The sequence below is a fragment of the Strigops habroptila genome, chromosome 11, assembly GCF_004027225.2.
Source record: "Strigops habroptila isolate Jane chromosome 11, bStrHab1.2.pri, whole genome shotgun sequence".
NCBI lineage: Eukaryota > Metazoa > Chordata > Aves > Psittaciformes > Psittacidae > Strigops > Strigops habroptila.
Genome location: NC_046360.1, coordinates 9030792 through 9047815, shown reverse-complemented (window position 1 = coordinate 9047815; position 17024 = coordinate 9030792). Strand labels below are relative to the sequence as shown.

Below are 17024 nucleotides of genomic sequence, written 5' to 3'. Positions count from 1 at the left end.
AAAAGCATTTGTGGAGTGCTGGATGGAGCTTTGAAATCCATCTCACATTCTTCTTTGTTATGCCAACTTGCCCTTAAACCTTAAAGTATTAAACCTGAGAGAGACAGGCAAATTGACAAAAACTGCTGCGGCAGTTGCAGATTAGTATTTAATTACTACTATTGGCATGTGTTTAACCACCAGATCCCTACCCCACAGTGACCACTTGTGTGAGAACTCACCAAGGAGAAAAGGGTGACCAAACCACCTGTTCATCATTTTGACAGGATCTTCTGGAGCTATTAAATTTATTTTTATATATATTTCCATGGCACGATCAAACTAAAAAAGTACAAGCACTAAACAAGAAAGCCCCAAAGCAATCTAGAGGCAAAGGCAGGAATTTTTATTCCCTTTCACAGTTGCAGAGACCAGGAGTCTGCTACTCTGTCTAGTCTCCTGCAGGGCTGCTGATTCCAACAGGCAGGCTGGGTTATTTGGATAGCTGCACTCCAGCAATCAGGCATCCATGATACACATTATTTCCTGGGAATTCAAAATTATGCCCATATTTATTGCTCCTTGTGAAATACAAGCTGGGATGCCACTGATTTAAAAAAAAATCTATAACCAAATGACAAAAGCCATACCATGGAGCAAGTCTGCGGCAAAGACAGAGAATTCAGGGGTTACCTGCTCCTAGTTCTCCACTCCATTCATTACACCATACTGCTTTTCTACTTCCACATCCAAGTCAATTTGACATTTTGCACAGGGTAAAGTCTCCACCCTGCCTTAAGAGGCTGCTCCACCACCTACAAGGTATAACTGCATCGCAATACCCAATACAGCAGAATACACACAGATGATATACACAATTGTTCCCAGCAACATCCTGATTAAAGTAACTTGAGAAGACTAGAAAAATCACTGTAAATGAAATGCAAGAAATCCAGTGACCTTAATTGCCTTTCATCAGTTATTTCTTCATAATTTATTTGTGTGGCGATGCGTAAGACTAGAGCTGAAAGAATAACACTTGTTGGATGCTGTTAAATCTCTTGTACTTGCCAACACTACTTCTGGCAAGTAAAATTTTTGTAAATTTGTTTCCAATTAGCGTATACAACAAATGTTGCTTATGCCCAGCTGAACTCAGCTTCCTGGAAAACGTCCCTAACAAATGGCCATCTGATTAGTCCCCATCAGGAGGAACATACTGTATCTGAGTAAGAAGATAGGGAGAAAAACAAATGGCAGCAAAGAGCACTAGGCACACTGCTATGATGCAAAGAGAGAACAGTAGTGTACCTTTGCTCATTTGAGACACAAATTCAAAAAGGTGGAAAAAAATCCAGCTTATCTTCCAAAGTCTTTTTATTGCTGTTTTTCAGGTCAATGATTTAAACCACACATCATCTTTCTGGAACCTAAGTGAAGTTTTCTGATGCTCTGAACAAGTGATTTCAAGCACAGAAAATATCTGGATTCTCACCCTATTTCATGCTCTCTTTCTGAATCCTGTCACCAAGTAACGGATGACTTCAATCATACTGCAGCACTGATTTCCTCCCCTGGATCAATACAAAACACTTTTTGATTAGGTTTTTGGTGCTAGGACGAATCTCATCACTATCAATCTTATTGATTGGCACCATAAAGCATATGAAGATCCCTAGATTTATTTTTAAACAAAAGTTTCCACGCGTACATATGGACCAAACTCCAAACGATCCATACTGCCAGATAGCTCACAAAAAACAGGGGCAGGAAAGAACAGGAGTCAGAAGAGCTGTGAAGGGAGAGGCTCAAGGCAGGTACTGAAGACAGAGACACTGAGCAGACTTCGGAAGCAGTGCAGACTGCTGAGAGCACAACAGCAAGAACATTTTGCTTAAATACAGCCCATAGGCATGAAAATACAATTGAAGACTCAGTAGACATACACTCTAAGACAGCAAGTAGGTCACTTGCTGTTATCTGTTTTCAGCAAGGAGACTTCAATTCAAAGTGTATATTGAAATCTAACCTGTAAGACTATTTTAAAATGTAATTTGAATGTTGCAAGTCCTACCTCCAGACACAGGCATTCATTTGTCACATTTATATAGCAACTTCATCCTCAATCTTCCTAAAGCATATGACAATCATGTATTTGCAGTACTGTACAAATACAACCACAGTTTCCATAATAACCAGAGCACAGGATATCATTCAGCAATTAGAAACAGGAGCCTGTGGTCAGGTCAAGACACCAACCAGGCAGACAGCATTCAGTCTTTAAAAAGAGAAGCTAAGCACCACTGTAATACAGCTTATATATCATATACTTGCTCCTGCAGTTGCACTGCTTGAGAGTATATGTATGAATTCTCCAAATCACATGTATTTTGTCTGAATTCAAATAGCAATGACAACCTAATAATGCTATTGGCTCTGTTGTTCACTTAAGTAGCACTGATCCATGTGTCGAATCCAGGGGTCCCAAATCTGCTGGTGATCTAAATGTGTATCAGTACATTGCTTTGGGCTGAAATTTGTTTCTCCATTTCTTTCTGAAAAGTCAGGGTACTACCCATGCTAACTACGTGAAAAATCACAAAGGCTGAAAAATAAGGTACTAAAAAGCCTGTGCAACATTAATTTGGGTGAGCCATATGATATAGCCCAGTTCCTCCTGACTGCATTCAAGGATCTTACCCACATTCTGCGCTTTTTCAGGAAAAACAAATCCTGTGTATAAACCATTCCACCACACAGTTCTAAACAGCTCCCAGAACTGGTTCAGCTTGTGCACTGAATAAGCCGGGAGAACTAATAAAAAAATCAGCGTATGATTAATTAAGACTATTACCATGCATATTCATAAGCAGAGTGAACTGGATGTGTTTAGAAAAGTTTGATTTTGGCATTTCCCCATTTTCTGTCTTTGCAATCTCAATAGATCCACTGTAGCTGATCTGTGACCTATATGTATGTTATATGTTTGTAAGATATTTTCTCTGTCTGTACTGAGCTGCCTTATGTGCCTAACCTCAGTGTGATTCAGGAAAACCAAAGTTAGAAGCACAAACTCCTTATATAGTAAAGGGAGAAAAACAGGCGCCTCCTGGAAGAACTGATTTAATAGACCTAGGATGATGACCTAAAGTGGATGTTGTGAAAACCTCCTTAAAGCAGCAAGTTTTTCCTACTTATTCTAAATATATATCTTTTCCTCTCTGCAGTGCCAAAAGTCTGCTTAATTCACATAGATTTAATCGACACAAAGAAATGAACAGATGGCTAAAGGCTAGTGTTCAAGCAGGTCTGGTTGTGTAAAACAGTGCACACTTCCAATGTGTGCATGAGGAAGCAGTGTGTGTGACAGGGAGATGAATAGGAATTCATCTGGAAAAAAGGAAACACAATGGATATCATACAGGAAGTTTATAATGGGTAATTGAGACTGGGTCCTCAGGACTGAGTGACACTGGTCATACATGTGGCCAAAAAGCCCCATGCTGATAAGAATAGCTGCAGTCAGCCTGCATTAGCCAGGAGCCAGTTTGAGAACATATGGCATAACAAATGATTCAATGCAATCTGCTCATTCTGCTGCTGCCCCCAAATATTGCTATACTCACATCCTCTGCTTTTTGCCTTATTACATAGTGTTACTATTTAAGATCATGGAAAACACCTGTAGGGATGACAGGGATCTACGGAATTACTAGCATGACAGGCTGTTGTGGAGATTCTCATATTGTTTCTACAGATCAGCTCGAAATGCTCACACAGACCTTGCTCCTTACTTGTGGGACAGAAAGGACAAGAAGGGAAAGCTAGCAGGCTTGTCCTTTTTACTCCTTTCTTTCCTCCCCCCAGGCAAAAAAAGATGCATTCTCCCCGTGCATCTCGGGATTTCATGCCAGGCACCCCAGCACCACTGTCCTTAAATTCTGTGAGGGTCACAACAAGCAGAAGTTTTACCATTTAAATTCCTATTCATATCCTTCAACTTCCTAAAACATCTACTTTCAAGCCTAGAATAAAAATCTCAGTAAACAACGGAAGGTTTGAGCTTTTCACATTGAAAACTTTTTTCCTTTTATAGCTGTGGTTGTATAAACAAATAAGCAAGCACACAACCAAGCAGTGACGTCTGAGACATCAGTGTCGCCACAACTCATCCATCTACCCTAAGCTTTGCCGTATTTATTATTTTAAGAGCCACAGATTTCCTCCAGAATCAGACTGTACTGACAATAAAAAACTGTAGTCCGTTGTTTTTTGAAACAAATGTCTACCTCTTAATGGCAAAGGGAAGATGTTTGAGAACTTGAATCTTAAAAACTGAAATGGCAGGAAACAAAAAATATATTGTAAGGTTTTCATATAGGTTTGTTCTTGAAGCTCAAGATTTAGAAACAAATTAACCATTTCTTTAGTTCTTAACTACAAGTACTCAGGCTGACAGACTGCTCTCAGTTTCACTGAGGTTCTTTTCCTGGTTCTGCCAAGTAACCTGCTGTGTAACCTTGGGTTATTCTCTCTTCCCTGTGCTCTTCCTTCTTTTTTATCTCTACCTTCCTTGTCACTGTTTGGGTCACTATTAGAGCTTTGAAGCTCTAAACATGTACCTTGACATGCTGTAAGTAGTCCACTAAAATGTATGAGACTACTCACAGAGAACATTTACACATATAGTAGGATAACATAAAATAATACATATACATTTATAATTCCTATTGTAAACCAACTGAAAGCTAGTTATTTATCTGTATCTATTACAACTACAAACTATTCCTTTCTTTTGACATTTCCATTGCCGGCTCCTATTCTGTCTGTTATCTAAAGAGATTAATTTTATGGGAACACAGTACCATATCACAGTGCAGCTCCAAGTTCAGGTCTCCCTTATTAGTGTGAAGTCGCACGTAGCCCTTCTTCTTCACGTATGTGTATCTCACAACATCTTCTTCAATAGCAGCTGTATCAAAGCAAAAGACAATAATTAGCCCTCTGGAAGCTTACTCATTGATCTTCAGAAATAATCAGAAAACAAATTGCTAGACTCTACTGTCTGACCTCTTCCCCTGCGGTACCGGGTCTTCAGGGAACGTACTCTGAAATTCATCTATGATAACCTCACATTAATCTCTGTGCAAAACACTTTCCATTACATAAAACCACCAGCTCCTCAAGAGCCAACAATATAATCTATATTTTTAAGTCACAGAAGCATTCAATATTACAAACTGTAATTTTCAAGTAATGTCTACCAACCACCAACGTTACTTTGAAACCAAATTGTTTCTTGTCAAACTTGGAAGCCAAGCAGGTAGTCATCTGTCAACCACAAATTGCTGACATATGAGGACCTACCCAGTCCTGAAAACAAATGAAGCTGTTACTGGAAACATTACTGGAAGGTCAAACCAAAGGATCAGTCCAGGATGTTTCTACTTCCATTCTGTCAAAATGTCTAGTTAGTCAGATATTTTCAACACTCAAAAGTCACCTGCAGATCACTGTAATCCACCAACTAAAGGAACTGAACTTGGTGAATGTAGCTTTAGCACTGTGTTCAATCTTCGCCCAAGTGTGTGACATACTTCTAAATTTTAGTGCCAAAAGCCAGACCTTTCTCATCAACTGGGAATACTAATCACTCAGCTATTTAATCAATATTCAAATTAAATAAATTCTATACGTTTGTGTTTAGGCTGGAGAATGAACAAAAAACTTTATTGTACTAAAATGCATTTTTGTGTAACCTTGAAAAGCAATGAATCAAAAGTTATCACCACAAAATTTGCTGTCATTCTAACCAATACCAGGTTGTGCCAAATAAGTGGACAAGATTTTGTGTGCTATTTGACGAGAGACTACACTTCATTCCTAACTTACATAAGTTCCCATTTTGTGGTTCCCAGGCATAGAAAAGACCTCATTAATTTCAGTTTAATGTAAGTAACTGCCATTCAAAGCCAAAGCTAATTCATAATTGCTCCATTATTTTCAGAATGAGCTCAGTGGAAAGTAAGGATATATCTGCTCAGGGAATACATTTCCACAGCATCAGCACTGACCAATTATCAATGCATTCCTTCAGTCCCCATAACTGTGTGTGTGCTAGGGAGCACACTTTAAAATTGGAAATAAATAAACAGCTTGTATCTAGGTAGTTCTGCTACCTGCTTCGTGTGTAGTTTCAGGCACCATTGCAGTGGAGGTGAAGGAAGCACTTACTGCTCCAGTGGAATAGTGAGCCTGTTTGCAGAGGAAAAAGCAAGAGAAAAAGACATTATATCATAAAATTTATCTATTAAAGATAATACATAAGCACTAGAAACACACAAATGTTACTCTTCCGAAGGCAGACTTTCCGCTCTAGTTCCTATAGAAAGAAGCAAATGCACGATGCAATGATAATTCTCCATCTGTTGCCCATAACATTTGCTCTGATGAAACTAGTTAAGGCTTTCCATGTACTGAGCTGAAGGGGCTTATTGCTTATTATATTATGAGAATGTATTTGTATGTCCACAGGTGGAGATACGAAAGGAGTACTCCTGGCAAGACATCTGTAAAATTCTCCAATGTTGCTACGTAAGTGGAAGGAAAACCCAGTGAACCACAGAGATACTGCAGAGAAAAGCAAATCATCCCCTCTCCCACACCTGGCCCTTCTGCGTGCAGAGGCACTATCCCATTGTTCCCGATGTCTATTTTGAGCTTTGTAGTTCTCCTGCAGAAAGGAAATGTGAATGTCACATATGGATTTTGTAGTAAATGACAAAGATCTAATAAACCCGGGGTAAGTTTAGTGGCTCTGGGGCAATGCCTGGTAAAGAATACAGGTCAGGCTAATGCTCTATCCATAAGGTTACACTGCATCCTATGCAAGTTTATAGTTATGCCCATCCACATCATTAGCTGACAATCTGACTCCCCAACATGTGTAGAGCTCATTGTTTTCTCACCTCTTTTCTTCTTCCCTACATCTTTTGTTTTCCCATAACACTATAATGCCCTGAAAAAGGGGCAAATGTGACCCTACTCCTTGGTCTCACACACTCCCATATCTGCCACTAAACCTCCTCATTAAAAGCTGTATGCTGCATTGCTATTCATTTTTGCGTAAGTGTAATCAAAGCACGAACACACATACATCCCAGAATTATTAAAAGAAGAATGTTCCGTCTTGCCAATTTCAAACAGCCTTTGATGTAGGAAATCTAGATGCAGATGAGTTGCTTCTCTTGACAACCATGAACACACAGTAACAGCCACCTGGAAGAACACCCTTTAAAATATTCCACCAAAAATCTTGCATTCCAGTGCAAAAAAATGGAGAAGCAGCTGTGGATGACTGATATATTTGCCCACACCAGAAATGATTCACTTGCACTGCCCTTAAGGTGTGTACTCTCTGCCAATAACTGGAGAAAGCAATGATAAACAAATTCAAAGCAAGAGATTACAACCTGGGAAAAAAGGTTCTGCCAACATATACATCACAACCACATCATAAAGATTCTTCCTTCTTAGTGTGCTCCATTTCTAGAATCATTTATAATGATTTAACAAAGAGAAACTGACACATACAATGTATTTCTAAGGAACTCAAGTATGATTCTCATATACTTATCTATGACAAACTCCCATGTAACAGAAAGCAGGGGTAGTGTCTGTTTATACAGCAATACAGCCTCTAAGCATCTATTACCATTCCTGAAGAAGTCAATCAGTGCCAAACTACAAATTAAGTCTACTTACTGCATTCAGCTTATCCACTTTCTTCTTTTCAGGAGCCTTCATAGTAGCTGCTAGAATATCATCGCCTTTGAATTCCTTATAAAGCTCCAGTAAAGTCTCTCGAGTCTCTGTATTTGTATTTTTCAAATAGTAAGATGGATCTAATTTGGCTTTTTCTTCATCTATGTAAGACAAGAGTCAAACAATTCAGGGTTAAAAGAAAAATTCTATGTTGTTCTCCTTCAGTTTATCACATATCTAGTTACACAAAACTCTTCCAGATATTATTTCTACATTTTTTTCAATAAAAAGACCCAGTAACCACATTTATTCCTGCAGAAACAGTAAAAAACAGCAATGTATAACACTAATGACAGTACAACTTGGAATACAGCACAATAAATGCCAGTATGATGGTATACAATAAAACAAAAAACCCAACAACTTCAAATAAACTACTGCCAAAGTTTCTTTGAAACCACTAGAAATTATCTAAGTTCACACAAGTCTTGTAAAATTTTTATAGAACAATAAAGACAAGATACAATTGGGTACAATATAAACTTGTCTTTCGTCTCCTCACTGAAGGGCCAGGCCTGTAATGCAAAAATCCCAAGATTAGATCTTTAACATGAGACAGGAGGAGGAGGCTGGTGACTGGACTGGAGAGTTTGATTATTTTTATTTTTTTTATTTTTACAAGTTTCTCTTGTTCTCTCTCTTGCTTATGCCTGCTATTTACTGGGCATTAGATATTCCATCTCTGAGATAATACCCACTTATTTTTAGCAGGTAAATGGAAAGAGAGATGCTTGCTTGCAGAACTAGTAGCTTTAGAAAAACCCAAAGATGAGCATAATAGACCCAGAAAAACACACCATGCTTAGAATCAGCAATTAGGCCTCATCAGAAACAGTTCTAAACCACAAGGGCAAAGAAGAGATTTTTTTCCTTCAGTAGTTTAATATTAGCAGGTATTACTAAGCATTTAGCTATCAAAAAGTCACAAAAGAACTGAGAAGCAAATTTCTTAGATATCTAGAAAGAGAAAGCATTTTATTTCTTATTATTAGCATAATATGGGGACTTTTTAAAAAAATCTATCTCCATCTTTAACTTGGAAGATGCCCACTGTTCTCCAGGAAGAAGGATGGGAAATATATTGTTGATACACTCAGTAAAGAGCCTGGCAGACAGGTATAGGAAGATGCAGATTTTCTTGTCTTGGTTCTAGTACAAGGCTAATGGATCTTTTGGCAAATTATTTTTCCCCCCTCATTTGTCTATCACCTACCTACTCTTAAAGGATATGGAAAGCTTTCCATGTTTGCACAGCACTCAATAGAGACAGTTAATGATTTCTCAAAGAATCATGTCTTTGCTTCAAAATCTGTTAACACATTTTGATGTGAAAGGGATAGTTTTGACAAGCTATTCACGTTTCCAAGAAGCTTTCAAAGTTACCACTAGCCACCGAGGGATGTCTGTCCAGGAAACTGTCAATTCCATAACGTCTTCTTTAGAATTTGCATATTTGGGTCGGTGTTTTTTTAGCCTTCTTTCAATTCATCCTTACCTGGATCTATTACTTTTATGTTGTTCTTAACATGAAAGAAGTTTGAGACATTGAACTTATCCAGGTTTGTTGGATCCTGAAATAGTAATTAAAAAAACAAATATGAGACACCTTGGTAGGCACCTATTCCATAAAAGACTAGTCTGAAGGGCAGACACCACCATAATAAATAAAAAACAAATAAGGAGAGACACAATAACTTCCACACTCCCCAAACCACAGGAAGATGAAAAAAATATAAAGCAATCAACCCCAACTGACATCAGCCATGAGTCCATTCACAGAAGGCTCCTTAGGGATCTGGGATTTAGTCCCAGACATAGTATTACACATATTTTGCCTACAGAAATTACTAACAGAAGCTGAGTCCATCCTATCCTAGTGAGAAGAAAGAACAAGGAGCTGCAATCCCCTGATTCTTTCCTTCATTCTGTGATTTGGCGTAAGATCTATGCAAATTCCCATCAGCTATCTCCTATTTGTAACAGTGTGCCTGGTTTGCACATGCTCTGTGAATTTTTGTAATGCATTTCAAAATACAAATAAATCTCAGAGCAAGTCTTTGCAGTCAGAACTGTTTTGATTGGAAGTTTTTACTAGTGAAAACTGTGCTTACAAAATTACATTTAAAAAGAAAAGTTAATAATTTAAAAAAGCAACAAAAAGTGGTATTATTGAGTGACCACTCAAGGAAAACTGCAAAAATACAGAGTCCATTAACTCTGAGTCTTTAGGCAACTTTCTACGTAACTTTGACCTTTTGTTAGAGAGAGTGAGACAAGGAGTGCCTACTGGTAAACTAGGTTACATTACACTATTATTAAACAGTCCTTAATCCTCTTCTTACAATGACTTCAAGCTTTTCTCCTCAAGCTCCTCTGCAGCACAGAAAGGTCAAAACATCAGCTCAGGACACTCAGTCATTTCTGGAAATTCTATTTTACAGAAAACAATTCAAAATCTAAAATACCAAAACATCTTAATAATATGCAATAGTTGTAAGTTCAGGAAAAAATAACGCAATGTATTATGTGAAAAACTCTGACACTGACATGAACAGCATTATGCCAAATAGATTTAACACAGCTTCTCAGATCACCACTGTTTGTAAGAAGTTCTGACAATTCCATCTCTGATAACAGTAATGATTAATCCAAGCAGAGCTGGTAGCTCCATCACTTATTAAATGAGATAATTATGCCTTTTACTCATCTTTGAAATGGTAAGCTTCCACTAGAGAACACAGTTTTAGTTTTACTGCTGGTAGTAAACCCAAACACATTTATGAAATCAAGCTGTGTGATTCTGAGCCTTAATGATGACCTCGTGGCTTTTTGTTGTCCCTTTTCCAACCACTATACAATAATTTTCTGTTGTTTCCTGTCCTACTATACCCCTCCAATAGATCTTCATCAAGACATGGACTGCCAAAAAAACCCACAGATATTTTATCTTTAACATTTTGCATTAGAAATGGATAATCTTTAAGTAAAACTACTAAAGAATAGGAAATTTGGACCTGGTTTTTAACCATTTTCGTATCCTCCGACACCAGCACTCAGGTGTATTTATTATTTATTACCTCACATACATATTTACGTATATATGAATAGAGATAATCTCACAGCCTTGCTCTCTGACAGTCAACAAGATGCATGGAGAAAGTCTGGAGAAAGGACTCAGTGTGTTTCCAGAAGACACAGGTTGCCTCCTCCCTGACACCCTTCAGTAATCATGAGCTGCAGCTTTCCCAAACAACAATCATTGCCTTGCACATAAAAGTACCACCTCAGCAGAGTGGGTAGGAAGTAAGGACTGCCTGCCCTTTCCAGGAAAGGAAAAACACATCTGTGTATTAATATTAATAGCAACAAATGGATTTACATGTCTGCCATTCACAGCAAAGCTGAACAGCAAGACTGGCTCCTGAAATTGACTTTTCATGGACAAGAGGAAGAGCAGGAGACAGCAGTAAAGATGAACCAGAAAATACCTTCATTATATTCCTCTGATTTATTGATTGTTTAATAATAAAAGAAAGGACATCACAACTGCCAGTACCTTATGAAACCAAGTGGTTTGTGTGCAGGGTACCATTAGTTCAAGCTGTTTCACAGCCACAGTTCAACCAAACATTTACCTGGCTTAAACAGCCTAATTGCAGCCATTGAGCAGCTCTGGGAAAAATGTTTATAGTCTCTTACCCTGCAAGGGATTTCTCAGGGCTCTCCAAATCGCCACTAACCTCTCCATAGGCAATGCACCCATTATGGTACAAAGGATGGCAGAGGCCACTGGGCAGCTCCCTTTCCTTGCAGACCACAGCCATTCACCTGCTTTCTGAGAGACCCGAGACAACCCCGAACTCCAGAACTGAGACCAAGGTCCTCTGCACAAGGTCCTTTATCACACTGAGGTGGGCCATTAGTTCAAATGGAAATCTCAACAAAGGTGTGGTGTACAGTGTTTTCCCTTGTGTTCCTGATTCTGCAAAGGAGTCTCACCACACATTGAGAAGGCAGACAACCCATGAGTCTACTCCAAAACCAGTTTCTCTCAAAAATGGTTCCTCAGATTGAAATTTGAGTGTCATCTTACACAGGACATCTAGGATAAGTGGTTGACATATTGATTCCTCCCTCTAAAATACAGCATCATGGTATACTAAAAGTTTGATTAAAGTTAGACAAACACACATACTAAGTGTGATGGTACTGTGGTGAATATTAAGTTAATCACGAGACACCATTTGCTTCTACCATCCCCCAGAGCAGAAATGTATCTGAACAGTCCAACCTGTGCAGTGGAAGATATAAACTATTTCCTTACTGATGGTACCAAGTTCTAAAACACAAGATACAGTTTTTTAAGGTACATTTTTAATTTTAAAACTACACACGGTCTTTAGACATATCACTTCAGGAAGAAAACTGTCTAAACACTAATAAGTAGTCTGCCAAGTTCCTCTCTTTGCATCCCTGACAGTTGCCAGGCACAAAATCAGAGCAGTCTGACCAAGACACCACAGGGATGGGCAGACAGACGTACCCACACCATCAAAGCTTTGGTCTCTAATGAATTAATGGCTTCTCCTACTCAGAGAAAGGTTGGACTCACAGGGATGTTCCTAATCCTGTTAAGGCCTAGAGCCCAAAGGTCTAAAGAAATAAGTTATGTGTAAGTGCACAGAAACCAGAAAGGAAGACGAACCATGAAGAGTAAATGGGCCTACTTTTGTTTGTCTTAGAATGTTTAAAAATATGTATTCAAATTACCATAGGCAGCAATCTCAGGGTTTTTCTTATTAAGGTTACAACCCATAAATTTTAGTTTAGCAAATTACTAGTACGGATACAGACTTCAAAGCGTTGCTAACTATCATGACTATTAAAAATCTCATACTTGATGGTCTCCTGAAAACTGAGCTCTGAAAACAATTAATCTCATGTTTTATTCCACTTGTTTTTTCCCTATCATTTTCTGGTTTCACCTACTTCAGGAAACACTTAAACTCCCTTAATCTTGAGCACCATATACACAACCTCCCCAAAAAAAAGGTTAAAGCCAGCACAGTTTTAGACCGTGTAATTCCTTTGAAGCCTGATTCTTCTCTTAGCATTTGAAAAGTTGGCCAAGCTTCATCCCTAATTATCTTCAGGACTGTCACCTTCATGGGCTGACCATGTCCCAAAGTGTCCCTTCTTTATCAGTCTCTCTGCACATGCACTGGGGCAGGATTTGCCCTCAAAGAGCCCTCGCCCACAACTGAGAGGAAATCTGCTCTGACCTGTCACGCAAAGGGCAAAGGAGCAATAGCTGAGGAGTGAAATACCAATTAACAGTGTGCAGCTCAGCTACCTCCAACTTAGCTCATTAGTTATGCTTCCTGCCACAAATGCCAGTGGTGTTTAACAGCTTGTTGGGGACCCATGTCTTGTCCATGGCTGATTAGGTTATACAGAAACAATAAAATTGACATAAGGAAGCATGTAACAGCATGACCTCTATTTTTCCTTTAATGGCAGTAAACCTGTTTGTATTCTACCCAGACTTTTTGTGCATGTGTGTGTCTATTTCTCCCAGGAATCCCCCTCCACTCCTGTGGTGCAAAGCAGATGCATTTGTTAAGATGAATTTATCAGGGAAGGCTCTCAGCAGGCTGCCATCAGAAGACTGTGCCTATTACCACTGGCACAAAGGTTGGGGGGATTTATTGAAATTCTTCTGGTGAAGAGGAACAGATCATGTCTGCCTCTGCTTTACGTGCAACCACTGCTGTTGTGCAAAGCCACACTAATTCCCCTGACAGCACATAGCCTCCTAATGGCTTCTAAGAGTTTCCAGAGCAGGAATAATTTCTGCTGTATCTTCACAAATTTGAGAGCTGTGGTTTCTATTTGAAAAGAGTCACGGTGGAGGATGAGGAATTGACAGGGGGCTAAAGGAAAAATTATTCTCAGTTCCTCTGAACAATTCCTACCAAATGGGATGTGAAAGCATGGTGCTGCAGCATTCTTACTTTGCTCTCCTCAGGACCTTCTCGCACTTGTTCCAATTGGGAAGAAGTCCATAGCACTGTCAGAGCCCACCACCATGTCCAGCAAAGCACTGTCTGTCCCTGCTCCTCTCTGTGCATCCTGAGCTGGGGCAGATGCTTACTTCAGCCTGCCCACTCTTTTATGAGGGAATCCAGATTATTTATGTGTTTGCTATTAAGTTCCACATCATTACACATGAATAATTTACAACATATACAATTGAAACACACGCAGAATTTACGGTGTCACTAATTAATAATAATTTCTACCAACTGTTGACCAGATTTTGTCACAAAGATTAAATGGCGGAAAGTAGACCTTGAGATCTTACACTGAATTACAAACCCCAAAAATTCACTTGAAAGATAACTTCAAATTAGGTTAAACATTTAGATTGTAAACCAGCTGAAAACCTGTAAAACACAGGACAGAAAAAAATCACCAAGTTCTGAATTGTAGTCTAATGCAATCTTATTATGTGGAAGATGGAAAGCTTGACTTGAGTTTGTGGATGATCATACGGCTGTGAAAAGGGAATTTCAACTTGAAGGTAAAAGGCTAGTCTAAAAAATCCAGTCATACGAAGACTGCTGGTGTCTAAGAAAGGTTTCAGATGGAACAATGTCATGTGCATTTCTGCTGTTATCAGCAAGATATTAAACCAGAATCCATGGTATTTTTTCCCTGAATAACTACATTCCAGTTTCAGTAATGTATCTTGCACACCAGGATATTCTTTACCTCCTGCCCTGAGGGGCTGGATAACATCACCATATGTTGATGAAAAAATGCCATGCTCTTCCCCAGGACATTTGCATTTCAACACGGAAAAACGCAAATTCTGTGTATCTTAGTGCAGGAAGCACTGTGGATTCCTTTACAAAGAGAAGTACATCATAGATCAAAGATAGTGTTATTAACAACTAAAGTAGTGATTTTGCTCTTTTTAGTTCCGAATCCAAAATAATTTGTCCTTTTTAAAAAGTAAACTTATTAGCAATAGGACAGAATAACTATCACCAAAATCAAAATCACCAGCTGAGATGGTGCTCATCAGAAAGATAACAGGGATGGATTATGATCAGTGTTTGAGTGATGTTTAGCACCAAGAACAGAACAAAGAATTTTATGCAGTTCTCGCTCTCCTGGAAAGAGCAGACTTTTTTGTTTTGATTTTAGTTATATACATTAAGAGAGAGAGGTCAAGTTTGAAGTCAATTGCTATTCCAGTAAAAGAACATCCCTGGCAGCTGTAGGACTGCCTATTATGTATCAATAAGGAAAACTATGATCATACAAATAATCTGTAAACATACATTATTCAAATTTTCCATTTATCATGTGGTATTTCACTACCAAACACAGGTAGCCCATCTGCTTCCTATGACAGAGTCAGCCTCTAGAAATGTTATTTTCTATTGATAAACACAGCTATTACAGACAGTCCTTTTCAGCTGTTATTTGCAAAGCAAAGAATGTTTTTTATAGCAACTTCATTTTATATCTACCTTTTTGCCAAACAGGAGGGTCACTGTTACCAACTCACTATCAATTCCAGCTTTCTCAGATACCACAGTAGTCAATTTACACGAGGGAATGGGAAAACAACAAAGTGATAAACTTCAACATAGCATTGAAAGGTTTTTAAGAGAAGCGGGATTTGGGGTAGAGCTCTAGAGCCACAAATTGAAACGCAACAGATTGCAGTCATGAACTCTGGCTAAGAAACAAAGCCACAGGTGGTAGAGCTTGGCAGTGTGAAGCCACCACACTGCCTACAGAGCTTGTAGAGGAGACATTGGTCTGCCTTTCAACAATTTGCAGGAAGAAAATAGTATGAGAAAATAAGAGCATATTTCTATACCACATACACATAAGCAATTTTAATATCCAGCCTACTCCTACCACTTTAGGTTGCATTCTGGCCTCAACAAAGCAAGTCAGGGTAGGGCAGCATTTGAATAGGGAAAATCAAAGTATACCTACAAGCTTGCAGTGGGTGCTGTGCAGTGAATTAAATGGCTTTTACTTCTCAAACAACACCCCAAAGCCATTTTAGCCTGTTTGTTGAAAGTCTTTCTTTGAAAGAAATATTTACAAACTAATTGGGTAAAGGGTCAAACTTTAGTTGGTTAACAGCATTCCAATGTTCTAAATCTCCTCTAGGCCAATGCCAAGATGGGGGTATCTTTGCTGTTTCTAAACGTATTTGAGTATACCACAAGATTGCGCACTATAGAAGCCGACACCAATCCGTAATAAGCTGTTTACTTAAGAAGAACAAATCTACTCATGCATTACAAACGTCATCCTAAAAGGACATGAGAGGTATAGGTAATGTACAGCTGTGACTTCTATGTAGCTGGCAGGATGACTGTACCAGTAACTGGACAACCATCGTTATCTACTGATTTCTATTAATGGACATACTCTTCCAAGCAAGATAGAAACCCAAGACATCAAGAACAGAATGAAGATGAAAAATATTGACAAAAATCCACATAGGGAACATGTAAATTACTAGCTATTGCATTCTGAGATTTAGGAGACTACAGCATCTGTTTGCTTTTATGAAAAAAGCAAAGCTGGGTGTGTAACAGGAACACACTCTTTACACATACATTAAACTCCAAACCTACAAAACATACCAAAATATTTTTAAATGATGGCACATTTTAATTATTTGTTCAAAATAATATGGGTTTCCATACTGATGCACAGAAACATTTTTAGTCACTCATGTTGTCTTTTTTTACTGTTCCAAATCCATTAGCAACCATGCTGTTACATTTAAATAACATTCTGTTGGGAGCTTTCAATCTGAAAAAGTGATGATTTTTGCTTACATTGGATTAAAAACATTTTATTTTGTTGCATGAGCTTGAACAGCCACAAGCCCAAGGGGATAGAGGAAAAATATTTATAAACATGCTGTTCAGCACTCAGGAGTAGGGAAGGAGGCATACATTTTATTTAAATTTAGACATAAATGGAAAATATTTTTCTATTGAAATTAGACTGAATTAGTCTTGGTTAGTGACAATGAACTGTTCATGAGATGCATACTAACTCATGACTCCAGTAATAATGATCCTTGCATCTTTTTTCCTCCATTTTTAAGTCATGAAAGCTTAAAAATGCCTCCTTTTAAGCACAAATTTTTGATATTTTAGTACTAAAATTCATCT

At 38.4% G+C, this 17024-nt stretch overlaps 1 protein-coding gene across 2 annotated transcripts in view; it reads right to left on the bottom strand.

Annotated features, from left to right (window-relative positions):
- PPIL2 (peptidylprolyl isomerase like 2) overlaps positions 1-17024 on the bottom strand; it is a 71563-nt gene that overhangs the window by 33416 nt on the left and 21123 nt on the right. For both annotated transcript variants that reach the window (XM_030500908.1, XM_030500909.1), the window contains exons 9-12: positions 9299-9374; positions 7744-7904; positions 6159-6234; positions 4845-4951 (exon numbers count right to left, since the gene is read on the bottom strand). In XM_030500908.1, coding sequence (XP_030356768.1) covers positions 4845-4951; positions 6159-6234; positions 7744-7904; positions 9299-9374 — 420 coding nt within the window. The remainder of the gene's footprint in view (positions 1-4844; positions 4952-6158; positions 6235-7743; positions 7905-9298; positions 9375-17024) is intronic.